The sequence below is a fragment of the Choloepus didactylus genome, chromosome 22 (genome assembly GCF_015220235.1).
Source record: "Choloepus didactylus isolate mChoDid1 chromosome 22, mChoDid1.pri, whole genome shotgun sequence".
Classification (NCBI taxonomy): Eukaryota; Metazoa; Chordata; class Mammalia; order Pilosa; family Megalonychidae; genus Choloepus; species Choloepus didactylus.
Genome location: NC_051328.1, coordinates 36291424 through 36317261, shown reverse-complemented (window position 1 = coordinate 36317261; position 25838 = coordinate 36291424). Strand labels below are relative to the sequence as shown.

General features: G+C 37.6%; 2 protein-coding genes across 5 annotated transcripts in view; one reads left to right on the top strand and one right to left on the bottom strand.

The window, feature by feature from the left end:
• Positions 1–7730, bottom strand: part of CENPN (centromere protein N) — a 31692-nt gene extending 23962 nt beyond the window's left edge. The window contains exons 1-2 of one of the 2 annotated variants that reach the window (XM_037816030.1): positions 7479–7730; positions 3220–3400 (exon numbers count right to left, since the gene is read on the bottom strand). In XM_037816030.1, coding sequence (XP_037671958.1) covers positions 3220–3390 — 171 coding nt within the window. In that variant the 5' untranslated portion in view covers positions 3391–3400; positions 7479–7730. Of the gene's footprint in view, positions 1–3219; positions 3401–6695; positions 6852–7478 lie in introns of those variants that run through there. The other variant, XM_037816031.1, reaches the window with a different exon arrangement.
• Positions 7731–7864: 134 nt separating this feature from the next.
• CMC2 (C-X9-C motif containing 2) overlaps positions 7865–25838 on the top strand; it is a 31610-nt gene continuing 13636 nt past the window's right edge. Inside the window, exons 1-4 of one of the 3 annotated variants that reach the window (XM_037816407.1) lie at positions 7865–8010; positions 8451–8517; positions 11609–11705; positions 17931–18043. In XM_037816407.1, the coding sequence (XP_037672335.1) occupies positions 11612–11705; positions 17931–18043 (207 nt within the window). In that variant the 5' untranslated portion in view covers positions 7865–8010; positions 8451–8517; positions 11609–11611. The remainder of the gene's footprint in view (positions 8011–8450; positions 8518–11608; positions 11706–17930; positions 18044–25838) is intronic. The other 2 variants (XM_037816409.1, XM_037816408.1) reach the window with 2 other exon arrangements.

The following is a 25838-nucleotide window of genomic DNA, read 5'->3' as shown; positions in this document are numbered from 1 at the left end:
CAGTTCGAGGATGTTTCCTTCTATTCCTACTTTGCTAACTTTTCAAAAAGAATGGGGATGTTGGATTTCATCAAATCTTTTTTCTGGGTCTATAGTAATGATCATATACACTTTTCAAAATTTGTTAATTTGGGGAATTATATTGATGGGTTTTTCAACTGTCCTACCAACCCTACATTCCTCAGATGAACTCCACTTGGTTATGATGTATTATTCTGTTAATATATTGTTGGATTTAATTTGCTGAATTTTGGTGAGAAATTATACATCAATCTTCATAAGCAATACTGATTCGTAGGTTGGTTTGTTTGTTTTTGTATTATCTTTCTCTGGTTTTGGTGTCTGGGGACTGCTGGCCTCATAGAATGAGTTGCCAAGTATTCCCTTCTCTTCACTTTTCTGGAAGTGTGTAGAATTGACAACAGATAGGTATCTACTTTCTCTGCTCTACTCATTCAGTTACCATAGGTTTATCTGCTTTCCAGGTTCCTAAATTTTGTTGACATCTCTTATCTGCTGCGATCTCCTTTTCCCTCTGGTCTTTGAAAATTTCTATGTTTTGAAAATTCCTTGCCATTTTATTGGGCTTTGGCAGAGTGTGGAGAAAAATACTTGTTTAATGTGCCATATTTTAAAAGAAAATGTTGAATTATAATAAATGTAATATAAAAAATTCATATACACCTCTGTTCATGAAAAGATACCATTAGGAGAGTTAAGAAACAAACACAGATTGGGAGAAAATATTCACTATACGTTTATCTCACTTATTCAGAATCTATGAAGAACTCAGACAACTCACTCAGAAAAAGATAAACCAATAGAAAAATGGGCAAAAGATTAAACAGATTTCAGAGAATATCCAAATGAGTAATACATGTGTGAAAAGGCTCTTCATTAGTCATCAGGGAAATGCAAATTAAAACTACAATAAGAAACCTCTACATCCCTACCAGAGGGCTAAAAAGAGAAAGATGAAAAATACCAACTATGACAAGGATGTGGAGCTGAACTTTATACACTGCTGGTGGGGGTACAAAGTGGTACCAATACTTGTGAAAACTGTTTGGTGTTATCTACTAAAGCTGAATATATTCATACCCTTTGATCCAGCTTTCCATTCCACACTGCTGATGAGTGTAAACTGGCAAAACCCTTTTAGAAAATTCTTTGCTGTTACCTACCAAAGCTGAACATAGGCACACCCTACAAACTAGCAATTCCACTCTTAGTATACACCAACAGATAGAAGCATAGCTAGCCATCAAAAGTTACTGAACATAAGGTTCAAAGTAACATTATTTGTAATAGCTAAACACTTGAAACTACTAAAATGGCCACCAACATTAGAATGGATAAATGCATTGTATATTCACATGATGGAATTCAGCAATGAGAACGAACAACGTCCAACTACAGGCAAAATGTTGTCAAATCTCACAAAGGTAAAGTTGAATGAAAGAAGCTGACACAAAAGAGTACATGAGGTAGGATGCAATTTACATAAGGTATAAAAGCAGGCAAAACTAATTCAGGCTGTTAGAAGTCAGGGTACTTAGTATCCACAGGGATGAAGGGCTAGACATAGCAAGTGATGCTAATGGTACCCTAGTTCTACATCTTGGTGTTGGTTTCATGGGTGTGTTCAGTTTGCAAGAATACATATCTGTATACTTTTCTTTAAAAAATTTATACTTAGTAAAGAGTGTTTTTAAAATTAAGATACAGAAGTGTGTACAGTATAACGTGAAAATTCTTCTCTTCCCCACTGTCATGCTCCCTAAGCCAAGCACAGTTAGCAGTCTGGTATGGCTCCTTCCAGATTCCCTCTGTCAGGGAGTCTCAGCCTTGGCATTATTGACATTTGGGGTTGGGTACTTCTTTGTGGTGGCAGTTGTCCTGTGCATTGTAGGATGTTTAGCAGCATCCCTAGCACCAACCCATTAGATGCCAGTAGCATCCCTTCCCCAATTTATTTTTTCATTTTGGAGGCGGGGGGGAGGATTAGGATGTAGCCACACACATACAGTACTTTTTTTTTCCTTAACTTTTTATTGCAGTAACATATGTACAGCTCAGAATTTCCCATTTTAACCATGTTCAAGTGTACAATTCAGGTGTATTAATTACATTCACAATATTGTAGCATTATCAACCAATATCCATTACCCCAATTTTTTCATTACCTCAAAGACAAACTCTGTACCCATTAATTAATACCCACCTCCCCCCAATTTTTTTTTTTTTTTTTGTAACCTATAATCCACTATCTGTCCCTTGAATATTTGCTTCTTCTGGGTATTTCATATGAGATCATACAATGTTTGTCTTTTTGGGTCTGGCTTATTCTCCCCCAGTTTTAACAACAAAAACATCTCCAGACATGGCCAAATGTCCCCTGGGGGACAAAATTGTCCCAGTTGAGAACTGCTCCAGACATATACATTTACTTGTATGCATATTATATAGTTTCTTTTCATGTTGTAAACAAAGCTCTAGTTTATTCTTTTCAGTGGCTGAAGGATACTGTTAGGTGGATGTATTATTATTTATCCAGTCTCCTACTTACAGTTATTTAGAATTTTTTGCCTTTTAAACAACACTACAGCTATACCTATATATATAGGCAAATGCTATATGAATATTCATAAGTTATATTATTTATATATGCCTCTTTATTTTCTAGTATTTTCTTAGTATAAATTTCCAGAAGTGAAATTAGTGGGTAGAAAAGTATGTATATATACACACACACATATTTAAATGTGAATGAAGAAAGGGTATACTGGAATTCTTTGTACTAATAAGTGCAACTTCTCAGAGTCTGAAATTATGTTCTACCAAAAAGCAAATAAATAAATAAAAACATGTGGAAGAGAGCATCTATTCCTAACTTTGCCAACACATCTGAGTATCATTTTCTTTTCGTCTATGACAATCTGATAGGTTAAAAAAAAGTACTGCTCATTATTGAACTTGCATTGTCTGTTTTTTTACCCCCTTTCATTGTATTCACTTTTTTCTTTATTGATTTATAAACATTGTTTGTAAGTTAAAGCCATTTAAAAAATAGCTTCCTCTCCACTACAGCAGTACATAGCCTTCACTGCCTCACAGTTAGGAGCTGCCTTAAATCCCTTTTGGATTAAGGAAAGGAAGAAAGAAAAAGAACAGAGGGGTAGTATGCTGTTCAAGGTTAATCACTTTGAATCCTGTTACCTCACAAAGCAGAATCAAGTCCTGAACAAGAGGCTCCTTTCTCTGTCGGAAGTTTATGGTCTGCAGTTGATTTTCAGACAAAAAATCCCAGGCTTTTAGGATTGTCATCATTTCAGTCATGGGGATTTTCAAGATGGTCCTCTTGATAAACTCGGCAACAGTCTCATCCATCTCTTTGGCACTGTAACAACAACAGCACAAAGTATTAACCAAATACAAAAGTTTAACTTAATTGTTAATTTTCCAGCACCATATTTTTAGCTGGGATTTTAACTTGTAGGTCGAACACCCACATTTTTACCTTTTTACAGTCACACGGCAAATGGTTTCAATATAAGGACTTAATTATTTTCTCCTTAACCTGTATATTTAAATGTGATAGATTTTTCAAAATTGATTTATAAACATTCTTTGTAAGTTAAAGCCATTTAAAAAAATAGTTTCCTGACTAGAAATTTTTGATCCTTTGATGGCAATGATATATAAATATTCATTCATTCATTCATTCATTCACTGATTCCTCTAACAAAGTACTGAGCACCTGTGTGTGCCAGACACTTTTCTAGGCACTGGGGATTGATACATCCACGAACACAACAGAGAAAAATTCCTGCAAATATGGAGCATCCATTTAATGGGGGGAGAGGAAGAAAAGTGGTGAGTGCAGTGGAAAAAATGGAGTGGTGTTAGGCAGACTGGAAGTGAGGCAGAGGTGGGGGGTGAGCAGAGCAGAACTAGAGAAGGTGACATTTGAGCTAATCTTTGGAGGACAGGGTGCAAACCACGTGGCTATTTGGTGGAAGAGCTTTCCAGGCAACACTGCCTGGGGCCTTCGAGAACAGTGAGGAGTGGAGATCAGAGACCATGGAGGGCATTGTGGGCCACTGTTAGGTTTATGGCTTGTGCTTTCACAGAAATGGGGCCGCTGGAAGGTGTTGAGCAGAGGCAGGCTATGTTCTCATTTAAGTTTTCTACCAGGATCAATCTGGCTACTGTGCTGAGAATGTAGTCCAGAGACTAGGGTGAAAGCAGGAGACCAATTAGGAGGCTGCTGCGACAATGCAGGTAAGAGATGATGTTGGGCCAAGACGGAGGAGTGGGAAAGTGGACAGATTCTGGATTTATATAAAATACTTTATATTTTAGAGGGTTACTTTTTTTTTTTTTTTAAACTCTTCATTTTATTGAGATATATTCACATACCACGCAGTCATACAAAACAAATCGTACTTTCGATTGTTCACAGTACCATTACATAGTTGTACATTCATCACTTAAATCAATCCCTGACACCTTCATTAGCACACACACAAAAATAACAAGAATAATAATTAAAGTGAAAAAGAGCAATTGAAGTAAAAAAGAACACTGGGTACCTTTGTCTGTTTGTTTGTTTGTTTCCTTCCCCTATTTTTCTACTCATCCATCCATAAACTAGACAAAGTGGAGTGTGGTCCTTATGGCTTTCCCAATCCCATTGTCACCCCTCATAAGCTACATTTTTATACAATTGTCTTCGAGATTCATGGGTTCTGGGTTGTAGTTTGATAGTTTCAGGTATCCACCACCAGCTATCCCAATTCTTTAGAACCTAAAAAGGGTTGTCTAAAGTGTGCGTAAGAGTGCCCACCAGAGTGACCTCTCGGCTCCTTTTGGAATCTCTCTGTCACTGAAGCTTATTTCATTAGGGATTACTTTTTGCATTGTACAGGTCTATGGGTGGGTGGGTTTTGTTTTGTTTTAATTTTTATTGTGGTAACATGTGTACAACATAAAATTTCCTATTTTAACCACTTTCAAATATACAATTCAGTGTTATTAATTACGTTCACAATATTGTGCTACCATCCACCACCATTTAGATATATTTTTGAGAGAGAGCCCACAGGATTTCCTGATGGATTATATGTGGAGTGTGAATGAAAGAAAAGAATCAAAGACGATACCAGGTTTTTTTCCAAGCAACTCAAAGGATGGAGTTGCTGTTACCTGAGATGGAGAAGAACATGGGTGGGGCAGAGGAAAGCACAAGAATTCTATCTGAAACCTGTAAATTTTAAGAAAACCATTAGACTCAAGTGGAGCTACTGAATAAACAGCTGGATTTATGGGTCCAGACGACACAGCAAGAGCTGGAGATAAAAGAGGACTGTAGTCTCTTGATTCTTTAAAGAGTCACCAATAACATAGAGCCATTACCTGCACTTTTCCTGCCCCATGCCTGGAGGTGAGATTCTTCAACTGTCCAAAAGATCTTGAGCCCCAAATCTGTTGTGACTCACCCCATAACAGGCAAGGAAAATAATCTTCATTAGCATATCTAGCAGCTGTATTAAAGATGATGCACAGGGAAGGGGGATTCTGAGCCCTTTTATTATTTTCCTCAGGACAGAAGCTGTGCATCATGTGTGACCACTGAGCTCAAACTCTGCTACCTCAATTGGGTACATTTAAAAATATATAACATAAAAAGCAAGCATGATTTCTAAACAAAGATTAAGCTGGATGTCTACAAACTTTAATTTCCCGTAACAGCCTATCTTCCAGGCACATAGATATTGGTATAAGTCTGTCAATTCTACCTGCTTTCACTAAAACCCTAAGATTTACAATGACACACAGAGGAGTATTCTCCTATAAGAATCATGGCTGTGACTTATATCTACCTTAAATATTTTTTGAATACTGCATATAATTTATCATAACTGCCTACTTCTGGGAAGATACAGGTAGTTGACTGTTTTTAAAAGATACTGAAGATGACAGGTAAAACAAAGATAAAGAGGAATGATTAGGAATCATTTAGAAAGAGAAACACAACTGAAATAAAAAATGGGAACAGAATCAGGATCATGAAAAAGGAATCTGATTTGCTTCCTTTTCTGGACACAGGCCCATCCTGCCTTAAGGTCAAGACTAAATTCCTTACCATGGTCTTCAAGGTCCTGCCTTGGTCTGGTCCTTGCCTCCCTCCCCATCACCTACTGTTCTATCCTTGGCTTTCTGAGCTCCAGCTACAGTGACTTTTAGTTTCTTTAATGCAAAATGATCCCTCCAGCAAAGAATGAGCATACCTGTTGTTATTCCTGCCTAAAATTATTCATATGGGTGGCTTCTTCTTGTAATTCAGATCTCAGCTTAGATCTCAGAGAGGCTTTTTCTGACCACCCAATCTCAAGTTATTTCCCCACTGTCCACTTCTTACTTTTGTTAAAGTAATTATCTTTTTTTTTTTATTGTCTCTACAATATTTTATTGAGCTCTACAAGGGTAGGAGAGTTTTATGTTAGTTTTATTTTACAGCTATAGCCCAAAAATCGAGAACAGTATTCTAGTCAATCTACCGTCTAATATGTACTTGATCAATACTTGTGGAATGAATGACTAGATAATATCCCTAAGCAATATGCCGGAGGAGATAAGCAACCTGGGAAGGATTAGAGTTCAACAGCCAGTGCAGTATCAAATCAACATACCATTGAGAACACTTCAGGGGTAAAGGGAGTTGCTTAAAATGAAGATTCCGGGCTCCATCAACTTAAATTGAGGGGGTGGAGCAGTCGGCCTTGAGATTTTGCATTTTTTCAGATGATTCTTAAAACTGAATAAAGTTTGCAGAACGCCATTCTAAAGAGTTCTGGGAGAAAGAGCCCACTCAATCTCACCAATAAAGTAGGAAAATCCTGAAAAGACTTTTCTGACTCCCGATGAATATCTTTTTTATTTTTTACTTAGCGCTTAGCACTGTGCCTAGTATGTAGATGAGGCTCAATATCCATGCACGGAATGAACGCGGGATAAGAGACCCCTTTTAAATAATGTTGCGTTAGTCCCAACACCGCTGAAGAGCTGCCAAAGGAGCATGAGGGTAATTCGAGAGGCAGCATGGGCGAAAAAGGACGGAGGCCAAGGCAAACCAAAAATCAAAACAAAACTCCCAATTCTAAGCAAAGGAACCTAAGAAGGTAAGGAGGGTGGGCAGCCGCCCACGTGACAACTCAGGACGGCTCTAACGCTAACTCGCGCCCCAGGAGAGGCCCCGCCCCGGGCGGATGTGACGTCACGGCCGGGCGGTACCGTCCTCTCGCAACTTACCCTCCTCTGTAGTCCCCCACTCCCAGCCCGAAACCAAGAGCCCACCCCGTACTGTTGGAGCCTGCGGTAGTCAAGAAAAAGACGCCCCTAAAGCCTGGGACCTGCTTCCTTGAGGCTCCCACCACCCTCCGCGGCCCGATCCCAGCCGCCAGGGGCTCTCTTACCGGCCCACATCTCCAGCCGCCTCACACCTCAGCAGCTGTTGCCGCTCGCTGCGCTTTCAAAGCCACCAATGGCAGTTCCCGCTGCCTCCAGAGCTCCGCCCACCGGTGCTCAAACTTTAGACTGTACCCTCCGTACAGGGGACGGCGGGGAGGGTAACGAAAGGAGCGAAACGCGCCGATCCCCGGCGCCACTCTTCTTAGGAGAGAAGATAGTGTAGGTGAGCTTAATCGTAGTCACAAAATTTGGTTTTCTGGTTCGCTTTGTGGTTTTGGCACTGCCGTGCCTCCGTGGACTCGCTTCCTTGATCCCCCTCAGCACCCGAAAATGGGCCGGTCCGGGGTGGGGTGGCGCATGCGCCGGAGTGGCCGCGCAGGAGAGGGCGGGGCCGTCCCGGCTGGCTGTGGAGGGCGCGCGAGTCGTCCCCCGGCGAGAAGCGGACCTGGCGCTGGGTTGCCAGGACAGCTGGCCTTGGAGTCCGGAGTCTTCGCGAGTGAATAGCGCTTCAGCCCTCCCAGTGTGGCCGCGAGTCGGGTGAGTTTCAGGAATCCAGGCCTTTCTGAGGAGCGGCCTTTTCCTTGGCCTTGCCCTGGCTGTGGGCGCCCGGGAGGCCACAGGGTACCCCACTTGTCCCTCCTCATGTCCCCTGCTCGCGCGCGCCCCGCCGTGTCTCCTTCTGCTCGGACTTCCCGCCCGCCCTGCCGAGTTCGGGCCGGGGAGACCGGCCTCTGGGGTCGCGGGGGAAGGTGCGTTTCACCCCGAGCCACTGCGCCTGGCTTTGGGGGGCGAGCCTAGGGATTCTGCGAGGGTGGCTGCCCACAGGTGGTCTAGAGCAGGCTTCCGAGCCAGACCTCTCACTCGCGGTTGGGTTCTGCCCCGCGACTCCCTGGCTGTGTGACCTTGGGCGCCCCCCACCCCCGCCCCGCCTCGGTATTCCTACAATGTTCATTAGGAAAATTTTACTTCAATTTTAGAATAAGGTGAAGCCGATAACCCTTCTCATCGGCTGTGAGAACGAAGCCCTTCACACTGTTTGACACGGTGAGCGCCCAGTAAATCATATTGTTGCCAATTACCGTTATTTAGGAATTTAGAATTTGCATGTAGAAAATGGGTACCTTCTCTCAGTGCAGTGACAGTTGTCACTAATCCATTTTGCTACGTGACAGCCAGTAACTTTTCCAACAGTACACTTTTCAAGAAAAGTAGACATTGAAAACCCCTTTATTGGGTTTCAAGATTATTGTGCTTGTATTTTCACAATAGGTGTTCTATGAAGAGTCTTAAGCAAATAGAAGTTTTGGAAACTTTCACTTTAAATGGATAAAAGAAGCTTACACTGGCAAAGGAATTCTGTTGTGACATCCTTTATATCTCCTTTCATGTAAATTCAGGATTTTTTACTTATTTAGTGGATTTAAAATTGGCCATATCTCTATTCTTATTTTACTGTGTACCAATTGTAAGCTGTACCAATTCTCAATTTCTTTTAATCATAAATTCAACATTCAGCAAACATTGGGAATTTACTGTGCATTTACAAGAATACTCCTTCACTACTCCTTTGAGATATAGGGACTAATTTTTTTCTTTGAAATTCATATGACTTGGCAGAGTACTCTGTATCTAGTAACTGCGGATAAATGTTCTTGGAAAGATACCACAGGGTTCCACTCCTTGAGACTTATTTGGTGGAATTTAGAGTCTCTGAGGTCCCTCTGGGCAACGTTGGGGTTGGGTTGCTCTCACTGATGTGGCATGGTCTGTAGCACTAATCACTTACTCAGAAGCATCTGTTTACATTTGGTCACTTTGAGGCTGTGATAAGTAAAAGTGGGTAGGGTAGGTAGACTCCTGCTATGCCTGCTACCTCTAATAACATTTCATAGTTTGAAAAGACTGGACAATAGTAATTTAATAGCGATGCTTTCTGAAATGTAGGCTTTTAAAAAATATGTTTTAAATAGCATTAAGCATTAGTTTACAGTTTTCCCTGGGGAGCAGATTCTTCAGACTTTGAACAAGGTATATCTTACTGGCCTTGTTTTTTGCTTGTTTAAAAATAACATTAGAAATTGCACCTTTAGTGGAAAGTTCTTTCTGGTGCAGCCACACAATAGCAAAACCTTTTTAAAGAAAAACCAAATGGCCTTAAAATACACGCCCCCCCCTTTTTTTTTAACTCTTTGTACCAGTGTTTTCCCCCTTTTGATTATACATCTGCTCAACTGTGACATCAGAATGCTTACCCTTTTTCTTTACTAGAGTTAATGTATTTCTTATTCTTGCTTTCTTTATTTTCTAAAATTATGCCCCCTAGTGGTTGAAATCTGCTGTCTATCCTAGAATACTCATTAGGAAAATTTTACCTGAATCTTAGAGTAAAGTGAAGTCTTGAATAAAATAAGACTATAATTTTTGTATCTTCAGTAAGAGTACCCCTCTACTTCTACCCTCCCAGCCTACCAGAGTAAAACTTGAAATTGCTTTGAGGCAACCTGTTAGATATCAGAACATTAATTGTCATTAATTAATTGTCACAGCTGAAAATTTTTTAAGTGTTTCAGTGGACTGTTTTGGAGTCATTGAAATGAGTGTACATCCTTGAGAAAGTGAGTGGGGACTATCAGGGAGAGAGGTGTTGTAATTTTGACAAATTTACCCTTCTAATGTTTTCAAAATGCAGTGTAAAGGTGGTACTGAAGTACTGTGTTTAAATAATAGCAGTTTAAATGGAATTTATCTCTCTCTCACTTCAAACATCCAGGCATAGGTCTTGATAGCAAATAAGTGTTTGCTTCACTTTTGTTTGGTGTTCTCTTCACTTTTGTTTGTAATTTCTTTGGCACTACCCTTTTGAAACTGTTTTAAGGATTCTTAGTGGTAGCAAGTGTTTATTCTTTTTTTTTTTTTATGTATAAAATATGTCAGTTTCTTTAATTATTCTTGTAGTATTTCTCTTAAGAACAGAGATATCCCCATACATATTTACAGGAACATTTCCACAATCATTAAATAAACCTGGTTGTAGTACAAATATCTCACCTAGGGGCTTGTTCCCCAACTGAACAATTACCAAACATGTCCTATCGACCAAGCAGAATGTTAATAGTAATAATAATGATGGAAATGTAGAAAGCCACAAAACAAAAATAGTTTCTAGTCTCATATCAAAGTGGCATTTCTTTTACAGGTGTATTTGTTCTTTTTTTTTTTTTTAATCTTCATTTTATTGAGATATATTCACATACCACGCAGTCATACAAAACAAATCGTACTTTCGATTGTTTACAGTACCATTACATAGTGGTACATTCATCACCCAAATCAATCCCTGACACCTTCATTAGCACACACACAAAAATAACAAGAATAATAATTAGAGTGAAAAAGAGCAATTGAAGTAAAAAAGAACACTGGGTACCTTTGTCTGTCTGTTTCCTTCCCCTATTTTTCTACTCATCCATCCCTAAACTAGACAAAGTGGAGTGTGGTCCTTATGGCTTTCCCAATCCCATTGTCACCCCTCATAAGCTACATTTTTATACAACTGTCTTCGAGATTCATGGGTTCTGGGTTGTAGTTTGATAGTTTCAGGTATCCACCACCAGCTACCCCAATTCTTTAGAACCTAAAAAGGGTTGTCTAAAGTGTGCGTAAGAGTGCCCACCAGAGTGACCTCTCGGCTCCTTTTGGAATCTCTCTGCCACTGAAGCTTATTTCATTTCCTTTCACATCCCCCTTTTGGTCAAGAAGATGTTCTCCGACCCACGATGCCAGGTCTACATTCCTCCCCGGGAGTCGTATTCCACGTTGCCAGGGAGATTCACTCCCCTGGGTGTCTGATCCCATGTAGGGGGGAGGGCAGTGATTTCACCTTTCAAGTTGGCTTAGCTAGAGAGACAGGGCCACATCTGAGCAACAAAGAGGCATTCGGGAGGAGGCTCTTAGGCACAACCATAGGGAGGCCTAGCCTCTCCAAGTGTTTATTCTTTGGGTGAGAATTTTATTTTGGAAATGGCTTAAAGTCATTTAATTGTATACTTAGATTTAGGAAGAAATTTAAGAATGCAATGCAAGAATATCCTCTATGACATCCTTAAGCCTATCTCTTTTTGGCACATTGTGACAGGTAATGCAGCAGCCTGTTTCATTGTTGGACAGCTCCATGAAGATGACTGTAACTTCTACCCTTCGGTTTCCAGTCCTGTCTTTGGAAACATCACAGAGTAAATTCAGTTCATTGTCTCTCATCAAGTGACATGTGTCACACTATTTACTTTTTCAGAAATTCTGATGTATGTTATTTAAACCCTATGACAAATGTGAGAGATAGGTCAAGAGCCAATTCCATTTTACAGAATAGGAGACTTCAGTCTCAGATTAAGTAACCAAAGTGATATAACTTGTAAATAGCTGAGTCCTTTTGCCTTTAAACCCACTTGTCTTCTCCCTTCAAATCTTTAACCAGGCTATTTCTTTTCTGTATTTTTATCTATTGTAGACCTCTCTTAGGTGGTAAATATTCCCAACTTCATCAGTGGTTTCCTCTTAAAACCATCTCCATCCTGAGCACTGCCCCCAGGAATATTCAAATGGTCGATATTCTGGATGTGCCTGATCAGTGATGAGAACAATGGAATTGTTCGTTATCTTGATCTAGGTAGACCCTCTATTTCTAGAAATACAACATAATACTACATTGATTTCTCTGGAACCTAGGCCCCAGAATTAGCACCTATTGAACTTGTAGCCAACTAGGGCTCTTTGGGAAATGTTTTCTTTTTTTCTGAATTTATTTCACTCACAAACAGCTGTGAAGGCTGGTCTTTTCTATTTTGAACATGGGAAAACTCTGTAATGGTAAGATGTTGGGTAGAAGCTCTGCCACTTACTGGAACCAGAGCTTAGTTTCCCTATGCAAAATATGGGTATTGCATTTTTGATCTATAGAAAGGCAGTTTCTAGCGGTTCAGGCTAGTTTAAAAGTGTACCTACCTCACAGAGGTGTTGGAAGGATTATAAGACTTGTGCCTAGCAAATGATAAGTGTTCAACAAATAATTTTCTAAACTAATAATATAAACATTTTTTATGGCTTTAAAGAAATCTTAAAAATAAGAATATGTAATATATATTTAGACTTTATATTTAGCTTTTCTTCAGTTCATAACAGATACTTCGAGTTATGATAGTGTCATTAGAATAGGCTTTTTAAAGTTGATTACTGGAAGATGTCAGCACTCATTTAAATGTGTTCTGAGAGAACAGTGCCATTGTTTTATTGCCATGCTTTGTATATTACACCCAAGAGTACAGCTGTACATCTATGTGTGTACCAACAGTTAGTCATAGCCAGATGACACAAGATGGGTGGAAGGAAGTACAGGTCAAAGTGTGGGTAGAGGGAAAGGGGAAGAAGAAAATATCTAGCCAAAAAGATATGGGGGAGGGAAGAGGGGAATGATGGGTAAAGTAAGGAATTTATTAGATAAGGGATAAGGTGTTTAGAGATTTAGGTAAAAGCTTACACCAAGAAGAATAGGAAAAGGAAACAAGTAAACCATCGTATTCTTTGACAGAGTCAAAAGAGCTCAGCTAGGGTTGGAACCCTGATTGAGCCTACATATTTGAAGTAGACTTTTGTTATGGATTAGGGAAAATATATATCATAATATGTCTTTGTACTTATATACAGTATACATATATATGTGTATTTCAGCAGCCAAAGTATGTGTCTTCTCAAGTATTTACTTTGCCAATTAAAGAGATCATTTTAATACATCATAAACTTGTTTCTGAACTGTAAAAACATAAACTCGAGGTCTGGCTAATAGAAATGTGCAAAAATAGTTTGTCAAATACATTTGTAAGATTAAATGTTAAAGACATTTTTTAGGTGACTAAAACAGTGTACGTTTTCCTTCAGAATAATTTAATGAGGCAGAAACCAGATAACTAATACTTTGCATGCATAGAGGTGTGTAACATTGGTACAATATTAGATGCCTTTAATTTCTGAGCTGTATGAAACTTTGTTTTTCAGAGGCAAATAAATTATCATTAAAGACTTTGTAATTGGTGGCAGGCAAACAAAAATGGCAGCATTTCCAGTTTCCATTTCAAGTATTCGTATACTTAGCTGGGTACAATGGCCTGATTTGCCATCTTTGGCAGTTGTGCGTGTGTGTATGTGTGCACATGCATTTGTTGAGTAGTTACTGAATGGAACAGTGGCCTGGTATTTTTATAAGTTGAAATCTGAAAAGTAGTGATACTATAACCTCTGGAATTATATGTTTGTCATTTTTAGGATTTTATTTGTTGGGAATAGGAGGTGGATGGACAGTTTGAATTTCTAGCAACTTTTTAACAGCTTTCTTGAGGTTTGATTTACATACCATAAAATTCACCATTGTAAGTGAATATAGTAAATTTATATAGTTGTACAGCCATTACCACATCCCAGTTATAAAACATTTCTATCACCAAAAAGGGTCCTTTGTGCCTCTTTATAACTTAATCCCCACTCTCACCCTCAGCCTTAGGCAATCTGCTTTTCATTTTTATAAATTTGCCCTTTTTTCTAGACATTTCATAATGGAATCATAGTATGCACTCTTTATCTGGTCTCTTTGATTTAGCTTTTGAGGTTCATCCATGTTGGAGATTGTTTTAGTACTTACTCTCAGACACAGGGTTAAGGAACATAAAGAAGTAAGGTGGTAGAGTCCGAGATAACTGGATGATTCTGTTTAACTGATAAACACTAATTTTGTTTACCCATTTACTTGCTTGGACATTAGGTTGTTTCCTGTTTGGGGCTGTTATGAATAATGCTGCTGGGAACATACATGTCTTTGTCCAGACATATGATTTCGTTTGTCTTGAGTAGATTGCTAGGAATGCAATTATGGGCTTATGTTTAACCTTTTTAAAAATGTCAAATTGTTTTCTAAAGAGTCTGTAGTGTTTTGCATTCCCAATAGCAATGTGTGAGGTCCATTTTCTCCACATCCTAACCAACACTTGGTATTGTTTGACTTTTTGATTATAGCTATTCTGGTGGGTGTGGTTTTAATTTGCATTTTCCTCACATCTAATGGTGTTGAGCATTTTTTCATGTAACTAATTAACCATTCCTACATCATCTTTGCTGAGACATCTATTCAAATCCTTGGCCTTTTTTTTTTTTTTGCCTGTTTCTAAAAGTTGGGTCATTTGTCCTATTGCTTTGTAAGTATTCTTTTATATTTTGGATACAAGTCTTTTATCACATAATTTGCAGATTTTTCTTCAGTCTGTGACTTGTCTTTTCATTTATTTAACTTTTAAAATAATTTATTTTGGTAAAATGTATGTAACCTAAAATTTGCCATTTTAACTATTTTTAAGTGTACAATTCAGTGGCATTAATTGTATTTACAGTGTTGTGCAACCATCATTACTATTTCCAAAACTTTTTCATCAACTCATCTGTATCCATTTAGCAATTTAATGGTGTTTTTGAAGTGCAAAGGTTTTACATTTTGATGAGTTTTTATGCATTTTTTGTCAACTTTTCTTTTTTGGACTGTGCTTTTGATATTATAGCTAAGAACTCTTTGCCCAACTTGAGTCAGGATTTTCTCCCATGTTTTCTTTCTTGGAACTTCTAAAAGATTAAAGCAATTAGTTAGTTCTTTCTTTTGATAATCTTTTGTGAATTAAAAGACTAGGTAAAGAAAAAAATAATAGGTGAATAGTGCTGCATAATTATAGCAAACGTTTCATTTGACCTTGGCTGCTAATTTTCTACTTTTGTGAATGAACCAATTAAACTTAATTTCAGGGTTTCTGTTTTCAGTGTAATAATTTTGCTTTATGGAGTTAGCTGCTTAATTTAAACTTTCAGAAGAAATTTTTTTTTTTTTTAATTCAGTTTTACTGAAATATATTCACATACCATACAATCATCCATGGTATACAATCAACTGTTCACAGTATGATCATATAGTTATGCATTCATCACCACAGTCTATTTCTGAACATTTTCCTTACATCAGAAAGAATCAGAATAAGAATAAAAAAATAAAAGTAAAAAAAAGAACACCCAGATTATCCTCCCATTCCACCCTATTTGTCATTTAGGTTTTTTTTGTTTTGTTTTGTTTTTTTTATTAAATTCAGCTTTATTGAAATACATTCACACACCATACAATCTTACAGTCCACTGTCCACAGTATGATAACATAGTTATGCGTTCATCACCATAATCTATCTCTGAACATTTTCCTTACATCAGAAAGAACCAGAACAAGAATAAAAAATAAAAGTGAAAAAAGAACACCCAAATCATCCCCCCCATCCCATCCCATTTGTTGTCATTTAGTTTTTGTCCCCACTTTTCTACCCATTCATCCACACACTAGACAAAGGGAGTGTGATCCACAAGGCCTTCACAATCACACCGTTACCCCTTGTAATCTACAGGAGTCCAGACTACTGGGTTGGAGTTTGGTAGTTTCAGGTATTTACTTCTAGCTTTTCCAATACATTAAAACCTAAGAGGTGTTATTTATATAGTGCATAAGAATGTCCACCAGAGTGACCTCTTGACTCCACTTGGAATCTCTCAGCCACTGAAAGTATTTCGTCTCATTTTCCATCCCCCTTTTGGTCAAGAAGATATTCTCAATCCCATGATGCTGGGTCCAGATTCTTCCCCGGGAGTCATATCCTGCATTTCCAGGGAGATATACACTCCTGGGAGTCGGGTCCCACTTAGTGGGGAGGGCAGTGAGTTCACCTGCCGAGGTGGCTCAGTGAGAGAGAGAGGGCCACATCTGAGCAACAAAGAGGTACTCAGGGGGAGACTCTTAGGCACAATTATATGCAAGTTTAGCCTCTCCTTTGCAGTAATGAGCCCCACAAGGGCAAGTCCCATGATCGAGGGCTCGACAGATCAACCGCCAGTCCCAATGTTTGTGACAACATCAACACCAGTCCAGGTGAGGAAGTCCAACACTTCTGTACCTTCCCCCAGCTCCTCGGTGGGGGGAGAGCTGTAAATGTTTTTTTATTCTCTGCCCAAATTACTTTGGGATGTGTCACTATTTCACTCTAACCTATACTAACCCACCATATCTCACTTCCTATTCAAAGCTCCATGCAATCGTGGTGTTTGAACAAACCAACTGTAGAGTTATACTGTTTAGAAAATATAGATCCTGCACCAAATAGACATTTCTTCCCTTGGTCTCACATGGAAGTTGAAGTTTTAAAACACAGTCAGTTTCGACCTTTACCCTTTGGCCCAGTTTGCCCTAGTCTTAACCAGATCTGCTTCATTCATATCACTAATTGAAGTCTGGGCTCTTTTTCAGCTTTTTTTAAACAGTTGCTGTATGCACTAATACTGACATTCGTATCTGCTGAGCTCTAGCTCCGAGTTTCAGGTGTCTTGGAGATACGCATTGTCCCAGAGACCAATCAGGTCATACACTAAGGGATCAGCATCTCAGAGTTTAGAGATAGGCATTACAATTCAGGAATAGAGTTGACTTCTGTAAGAGCTTACAATCTAGGGACCATTATAATAATCAAGTCCACGTTAGGCTATATTCTAAGATTCAATTCTGAGTTTACACTTTGTTGTAGTTAGTCCATATTGGTGATGCATTATAGTGCCTGCCTTTATTTCTGGCATACTTCACTCAAATGCTGTGTACAGGATCCATTCACCTCGTTGTGTGTCTCACAGCTTCACTCCTTCTCGTAGTTGCTCAATATTCCATTGTATGCATACACCACAGTTCACCATTCTGTTCCTCAGTCTACATACCCTTAGGTCACCTCCACCCATGGCAAATCATGATTGCTGCCTCCATGAACACCAGTTTGCAAATGTCCATTTAAACTTTCAGAAGAAATTTTTCGCTTCTTGTTTCACTTCATTGTTTAGTTTAGGCTTTCTCAGCTACATGTTACAAAGAAAACAGTCTAAAGTCACACTAATGTGAGACTGACTAATGGCCCTTTATGTTCTCTCAGATGAATATACATTATTAAAAGGATCAATAAGCCAATTCCCTTTAATTGGTAGAATTTCCTCTGAATGAAGTGAGTTGTAATGATCTTCAGGAATGTGGAGAATATATTTGAAGTTAGGTGTGCTAACATAGGTAAGCTTTTTCCGTTTGAGCACTTACTTCCAGGGTTGGGTTCTTGAGGATTCCTTCTCTTCTATTTCTGAACTTGCAGTTTCTCTAAACATGCCTGATAGCTTGCTGAATTTGTTAAATCATTGGATAAGGAGGCTGAAGCTCAAGTTTAATATCTTGCCTGAGGTCACACAGCTAATTAATGGTCAACATTCTTGTCTGATAAAAGTCACAGCAGGTTCTTACTGAAAATAGTTTTAGGTCACATTAACAAATATATTTATGTATATTTAAGACACTCTTGTATCCACAGGTTGTTCTGCTGTGATTCATCACCTTCTAAAGATGCATCCCGACTTATCTCCACACTTGCACACTGAAGAATGCAACATCTTGATTAACTTGCTAAAGGAATGTCACAAAAATGTAAGAGTTCAAAAAAATGACCATAAAGCAAAGATGAAACTTAGGTACAACACTAATATACAATGTTATCTCCATTAATGGAAGGAATGATAATGTGTTAGTCAATATGGATTTGAGAACTTATTAAAGATTAGCAGTTGATATTTGTGATTTTTTTCAGAAACTACCTTCTTTGTTGAGTAGTAAAACTCAAGCATGACAGTTTGTAAGGGAACTCCTTAAAATTGTATGTTATATTTGGAATCCATGTTCTTACTATAAAATGCTTTCCTCTTACTAATTATAGGGGGCTAAAACAGTGTTCAATTCTGACTCTTCTGAACATAATGAAATTATTGTAGGATTTTCTGCTTCTTGATGGCTACCATTCTTTGTTTAAAGGAAATTGAAACATTTTAAAATTAGATGTTAACAAGATCTAATTTATATTTGGCTTACTTTGACAGCTTTACTTAATTGTTAGTGGAATAGAAAAAAATTCCATGGTTAAAGCCAAAATAGAAAAGAAGTCCATGCTTGAAATGTATTAAACCAGGCTGATAGCTTTATAGATGTAGACTATCTAGTGCTTTTTTCATGTATTTTGATGCATGACAGAGTTGTTTTAAGACACTTTTGTATTTTTCTTTAAGTTCGCATGATGCATTTATTTTTCTCATGATATTCATAAACTACAAACATCAAATTTATAATAATAGCAAGCATCATTTAAATGAATAAAGTTTAAAGACCAAAAGTAAGGTAGTAAGTAATAATTATGATCAGTGAAGTCAGATATTTTTACTGGATCAAAAAATGTTGTTGATGTTAATATACTTTATGCAAACTATATTCACCATACATTTAGGTAAAAAATTTGGAACTATTCTCACATTCCCCCCACTTACTGACACAACTGAAAATGAATCACACTACATAAGTAAAACACAACTTTGGATTTTTAAAAGGAAAGATGTAAAATGTTTACTTTTTTAAGAATAGGAACAGATTACTTGCATTGACTTTATATCAGTTTCATTTATGGTCAGTTACAGGCAGAAGCAAAAGTAGAGAGGCTCTGCTGCAGAAAAAAGCACAGTGAGGAGAAGGAGACTGTCTGGAATAACATTACAGTTTAGTGTTTGAGGATTTTTGCCACTGCAACCCTTTAGATGTGTGTCATATTTTTCATAATTCTAGACATAAATAAGGGTATTGGCTCTTCATATTTATTTCATAGGCCAATTAAATTAAGGCAGAGATTTTCAATCCTTTTAAGTAAGTATTGTTACATGATTATATTTGCATATTGCCTTTTGGTCCGTTTTTAAATTGGAGTCAAATTTGACATTTTCCCCCTTTCAAAATGATTTCTTACAATAAAGGTGGCATTTCAACTCACTGGAACTAAAGATGGACTTTTAAAAAAATTAACTTTATTGAGGTTTAATTCACATACATTAAAATGAACCCTTTTTTTTTCCCCTCTTATTACTTTTGATTATTCCCAAAGTGTATGCTCTTAACTAAGAGTTGTCAATAAGGAAAAAAAAAAGACTATAGTTGACATAAAGATTTCTTCTGTGAGCATTCAGAGGAAGTTTTTAAGTTCTTTCCTGCAGCTAGGCAGGCAAAGGAGCTATCTGGGCAGGGTAGAGATTATTTCTTCCAGACTTTTTCAATTTGTGGCAACACTGATGAGTTCTTCAAATGAAAGTTGGTAAGGTCTTGGATACCGTTGATGCAAATACTTTCTGTGGCTTCTTGTGGTAATAAGCAGTATAACATAAAATTAAAACTCATTAACCATATAATTAAGGATAACAAATAAAAATTCTGCAAATGTATAAACACCTGAGACTAACTTTACAAACCCGATGTGTAGAGATGTGAATTTTCCTGTATACTATATTTACAATGCATAGGTTTTTTTTGTTTTTTTTTTTAACTTCAGTTTTATTGAGATATATTCAGATACCATACTGTCATCCATGGTGTACAATCAGCTGTTCCCAGTACCATCTTATAGTTGTGCATTCATCACCCCAATCTGTTTTTGAACATTTTCCTTACATCAGAAAGAATCAGAATCAGAATAAAAAATAAAAATAAAAAAAAAGAACACCCAAATCACCACCCCCCCATCCCACCCTATTTTTCATTTAGTTTTTGTCCCCATTTTTCTACTCATCCATCCGTACACTGGCTAAAGAGAGTGCGATCCACAGGGTTTTCACAATCACACCGTCACCTCTTGTAAGCTGTATTGTTATACAATCGTCTTCAAGAGTCAAGGCTACTGGGTTGGAGTTTGGTAGTTTCAGGTATTTACTTCTAGCTATTCCAATACATTAAAACCTAAAAAATGTTATCTATATAGTGCGTAAGAATGTCCACCAGAGAGACCTCTTGACTCCATTTGAAATCTCTCAGCCACTGAAACTTTATTTCGTTTCATTTCGCATCTCCCTTTTGGTCAAGAAGATGTTCTCAATCCCACAATGCAGGGTCCAGATTCATCCCCAGGAGTCATATCCTGTGTTGCCAGGGAGATTTACATCCCTGGGAGTCAGGTCCCACGTAGTGGGGAGGGCAGCGAGATCACCCGCCAAGGTGGCTTAGTTAGAGAGAGAGGGCCATGACTGAGCAACAAAGAGGCACTCAAGGGGAGACTCTTAGGCACAATTATAAGCGGGTTTAGCTTCTCCTTGCAGCAGTATGCTTCATAGGGGCCAGCCCCAAGACAGAGGGCCCAGTACATCAAGCCTTCAGTCCCCGATGTTTGTGAGAACATCAGCAACAATCCAGGTGAGGAAGTCCAACACCTCACAATGCATAGGTTTTTAATATCCCCTGACAGGGTATGTTAAAACATATATTCTACAGATAATATCAAATTTTCAAATTTTTTTAACTGGTTCTTATACCAGCTTCAATATGGTTTTTTTTTAACAGTTTTATTCACGCACCATACAATCCATCTTAAGTGTACAATCAATGGGTCTTAGTATAATCACGTAGTTCTGTATTCACCACTACATTTAACACGAGAACATTCTCATTTCTTCCAGAGAAAAAGTCTGATGCCCTTTATGTCCCCCTATTATTGACATTTAGCTTTGGTATAGTGCCTTTGTTACCATTAATACAAGAATATTACAATGTTACTGTTAACTATAGACCTTAGTTTCCATTGTATTTTTTTTTACCATGTACCACTCTATTATCAACAACTTGTAATAGTGACATACGTTTGTTCTAGTTTTCTTATATTTATACAGTTAGCCACCATCATTGTCTATTTTAGGTTTTGCTTAGTTATCCAGTCCCAGTTTTTATCCACTAGCTTTCCTTCTGCTGACATACACGACTCTAGCCTTCCTCTTTCAACTATACTCACACTCAGCTTTGTTAATTACACTTAGAATATTGTGCTATCCTCACAATAGTACTGTGCTATCCATTTTTGAACCTTTACAATCAACTTTATTGAGCATTCTGTGCTCCTTAAGCATCAGTTGCCCAATCCCTGCCCAACTTTAAGAGTTTGCTCATTAGAGTTAATTCATATTAGTGAGACCATACAATATCTTTTGTTTCTGGCTTATTTCACTCAACAATGTCCTGAAGGTTCATTCACTCGTTTCATGCATCACAACTTCATTCCTTTCTGCAGCCACACAATATTCCATTGCATATATACACCACAGTCTTCCCTTCTGCTCATCAGTCCCTGGACCCTTGGCACCTCCATCCATTGGCAGTTGTGAATAATGTTGCCATATATATAGGTGTACAAATGTCTATTCATATCCCTGCCTTCAGTTCCTCTGAGTACATACCTAGTAACGTGATTTCTAGATAACAGGGCAGTTCTATACTTAGCTTCCTGAGGAGCTGCCACATTGCCCTCCAGAGAGGCTACACAATTGTACCTCCCTACCAACAGTGAATAGGTATACCTCTTTCTCCACATCTCCTCCAGCACTTGTAGTTTTCTATTTATTTTTTTTTTTTTGAGCAGTTTTATTCACACCATACAATCAATCCTAAGTGTATAATCAGTGGCTTCTGGTATAATCACATAGTTATGCCTTTACCACCACAATCTATATGAGAACATCCCCATTTCTTCTGAAGAGAATGAAGGAAAAAATAATCCCATATACCCCTCCCTTTTATCCCCCTCTTAGTTACATTTAGCTTTGGTATATTGCCTTTGTTACAATTAATGAAAAAATTACAGTGTTATTGTTAACTATAGACCTTATTTTGCATTAATTGCATTTTTCCCATATATCATCTGTGCTGGATTGAATATATGATGTTCCCCCAAAAGCCATATTATTTAATGCAGTCTTGTGCGGGCAGACTGATTAGTCTGTTGATTAGGGTGGAAGCATTTGATTAAAATATTTCCATGGAGTTGTGGACCCCACCCATTCAGGGTGGATCTTAATTAGATCACTGGAGCCCTTTAAAGAGAGCTCACACAGAGAACAGATGGGAAAAAACTCACCAAGAGAAGCTGAGAGAGACATTTTGGAGATGGCCGTTGAAAGAAGATAGATGTTTGGAGACATTTGGAGATGCTAGCCCAGAGTTTGCCTGGGAGGAACTAAGAGAACACCCCTAGACACTTAGAGAGAAATGTCCTGGGAGAAAGCCATTTTGAAATCAGAACCCAGGAGCAAAGGATCAGCAGATACCAGCCGTGTGCCTTCCCAGCTAACAGAGGTGTTCCACATGCCATTGGCAAAGGTATCCTCTTGTTGATGCCTTAGTTTGGATACTTTTATGGCCATAGAACTGTAAATTTGTAACCTAATAAATCCCCTTTATAAAAGACAATCCGTATCTGGTATTTTGCATAATGTCAGCATTAGCAAACCTGAACATCATCCCATTTTTCACACTTTGTAGTAGTGACATATTTGTTCTCATTCACGTAAAAATTTTCTTATATTTGTACAATTAACCACCATCATTGTCCACTCTAGGTTTTTCTATGTATACAGTCCGAGTTTTTATCCTCTAGCTTTCCTTCTGGTGATGTACACAACTCTAGCCTTCCTTTTTCAAATATACAATAAGTTTTGTTAATTACACTTAGAGTATTGTGCTATCTAATTCTTAACCTTTGCAATTAACCTTATTGAATATTCTGTACTCCTTAAGCATTAATTGCTCCATATGTGTCCTCTTTCTATCTTCTGATAACCTGAAAATGCATCTGTTTTAATTGTACAGTTTGATGAGTTTTGATAAATGTAAGCACTCACATAGCCACCATCACATTCAAAATATAAAACATACCCATTATATGAAAAAGTTATTTTGTGCTCCATTGCAGTCATCCCCAACCTTCTACTCTGGCTCCATTTAACCATTGAACTACTTTTTGTCATTATAGATTAGTTTTGTCTATTTTAACATTTCTTATAAATGAAATCTGTGTTGTACACCTTGTTCAGCATAAGTTTTTGAGGTTCATACATGCTATTGTATATGTCAGTTCATTCTTTTTTATTTGAGTCGTATTCTATTGTATGGATATATCAGTGTGTGTGTATGTGTGTGATTATTATTTTTCTGTTTTCTTCTATTAATGGCCATTTAGGTTGCTTGCAATTTTGAGTAAAGCTGCTATGAACATTCATGTGCAAGACCTTGTATGGACATCCTTTTATTTCTGTTGGGTAAATACCTAGAAATAAAATGACTGGGTCATATGGTAAATGTATGTTTCACTTTATAAGAAACTGCCAAACTTTTCCATTCTGTAATATTTTATACTACCACCAGCTACCCATCCTTACCAACACTTGATATTGTAAGTCTTTTTAACTTCAGTCATTCTATGGGTGTGTAGTAGTATCTCTTTGTGGTTTTAAATTGTATTTTCCTGATGGTTAATGATTTTGAGCTTTTCATGTACTTATAGGCCATTTGCCTATATTTTAAAATTGGGTTGTTCGTTTTCTGATTATTGAGTTGTAAGAATTTTTTATTTCATTATGTATACAGGTCCTTTGTCTAATAAATATGTATTGTGGATATTTTCTCCCGGTCTTTGGCATCCTTTTTCTTAAGATTGTAACAAAGAGCAGCTTGATGGAGTATAATTCATTAATCTTTTTTTCTTTCATGGTTTGTATATTTTTGTGTCCTTTGTGTATTCCTTGGTCGCAAAGATTTTCTCCTGTTTGCTTCTAGAAGTTTTATAGTTTTAGCTTTTACATTTAGGTCTCTGATTCATTTCACATAAAGTTTTGTGTATGGTATGAGGTTGGGTCAAGGTTCATTTTCTGTCCCTGTGGGTGTCCAGTTGTTCGAGCATCATTTTTTTGAGACGACTGTCCTTTCTTCACTGAATTTCTTGGCCCTTTGTCAAAAATCAATTGACATGTGAGTGGGTCTGTTTCTGGACTCTCTAGTCCATTCCATTGATTTTGGTCCTTTCCTGAACACTAGTACCACACTATCTTGATTATTGTAGCCTTGTAGTAAGTCTTAAAATCAAATAGTGCAACTCTTCCATCTTTGTCCTTTTCCAAAATTGTTTTGGATATTTTAAGTCATTTTTATTTCCATTTTAATTTTAGAGTCAACTTGTTGGTTTTGCAAATAGAGCTTGTTTAGTAGTTTTTGACTTGATGCTGGACTTTATTAATGATTTAGATTTTGTTATCTTTTGTATTGGCAGTTCAGTTATTTATGGAAATAATCCTCTTTAGGGCATTGTAAAAGTATTATGGCATGTCTGGAGTAGTCTAAAATCCTAGAGGATTAGTTTAGCCCAACTACTAAAACATGGTTTTTTGGTTTCCACTGATTGACTTGAGTGATCATTGAGATCTCTACACATTGACTCCCAGTCCTGTGTGAGCTCTGAATTTTTCAGTGAATACCTGCTGTTACTGTTCTTTGCCTGGCTTTGTGAAGTTTCAGCCCACATACATGCAGATGAATACTAAGTCAGTGACTGAAGGCAACCCCTGTGTAGATTTCTGGAGTTCTTTCACTGCCTATCTTTCTCCTCTCTACTCTTATCTCACAAATTCCAGCTGTATCAACCTCCTCAGATGCTGATATCTGCCTCTCCAACTCAGTGAAACCGTCTTTCTCTTCTTGGGTTACATTTCCCTGGTCCATGGTTTTGAAATTCCCTGTAGGTAGAAAGCTGGGGTGAACATAGGACTGTTGTCCCAATGTTTGAAAATAGTGTTTCATATATTTTGTCTACTTTTTTAGTTGTTTGCAGTGGAAGAGCTGGTTCTTTGTCAATTTTTCTTTCATGGCCGGAAGCAGAAATTTTTAAGAAGGATTTTTAAATAAATGGCCCTAGGACAATTATATAGCCATTAGGAAAAATACAAAATTAGATCTATACCTTAGACCATACATATTAATCAATTTCTAATGGCTCAGAGATCTGTCAAAAACGAAACCATATACATACTAAGAAGACATGGATAAATTCCTTTATAACCCACATATGCCTAACTAGGTTTCAGCATTACAATGACAATAACATAAAAGGTTGATAAATTTGACTATGTTTAAAAACAAACAAACAAAAAAACAGATGCAAGGTCAAAAGGTCAATCACAAGCTCAGAGACAGTATTGGTAACATATAATGAGGTAATGGGATAATAACCCTAATATATGCAGGACTCTTAAAAATTGAGGGGGGAAAGAGGCCAAAAATCCTATAGAAAAATCAGCAAAAACATGAACAGAAAAGTCACAGAAAAGATAAAAGATATGAAAAGATGTTTAATCTCAATCATAGTTAGAAAAAAGCAAATTAA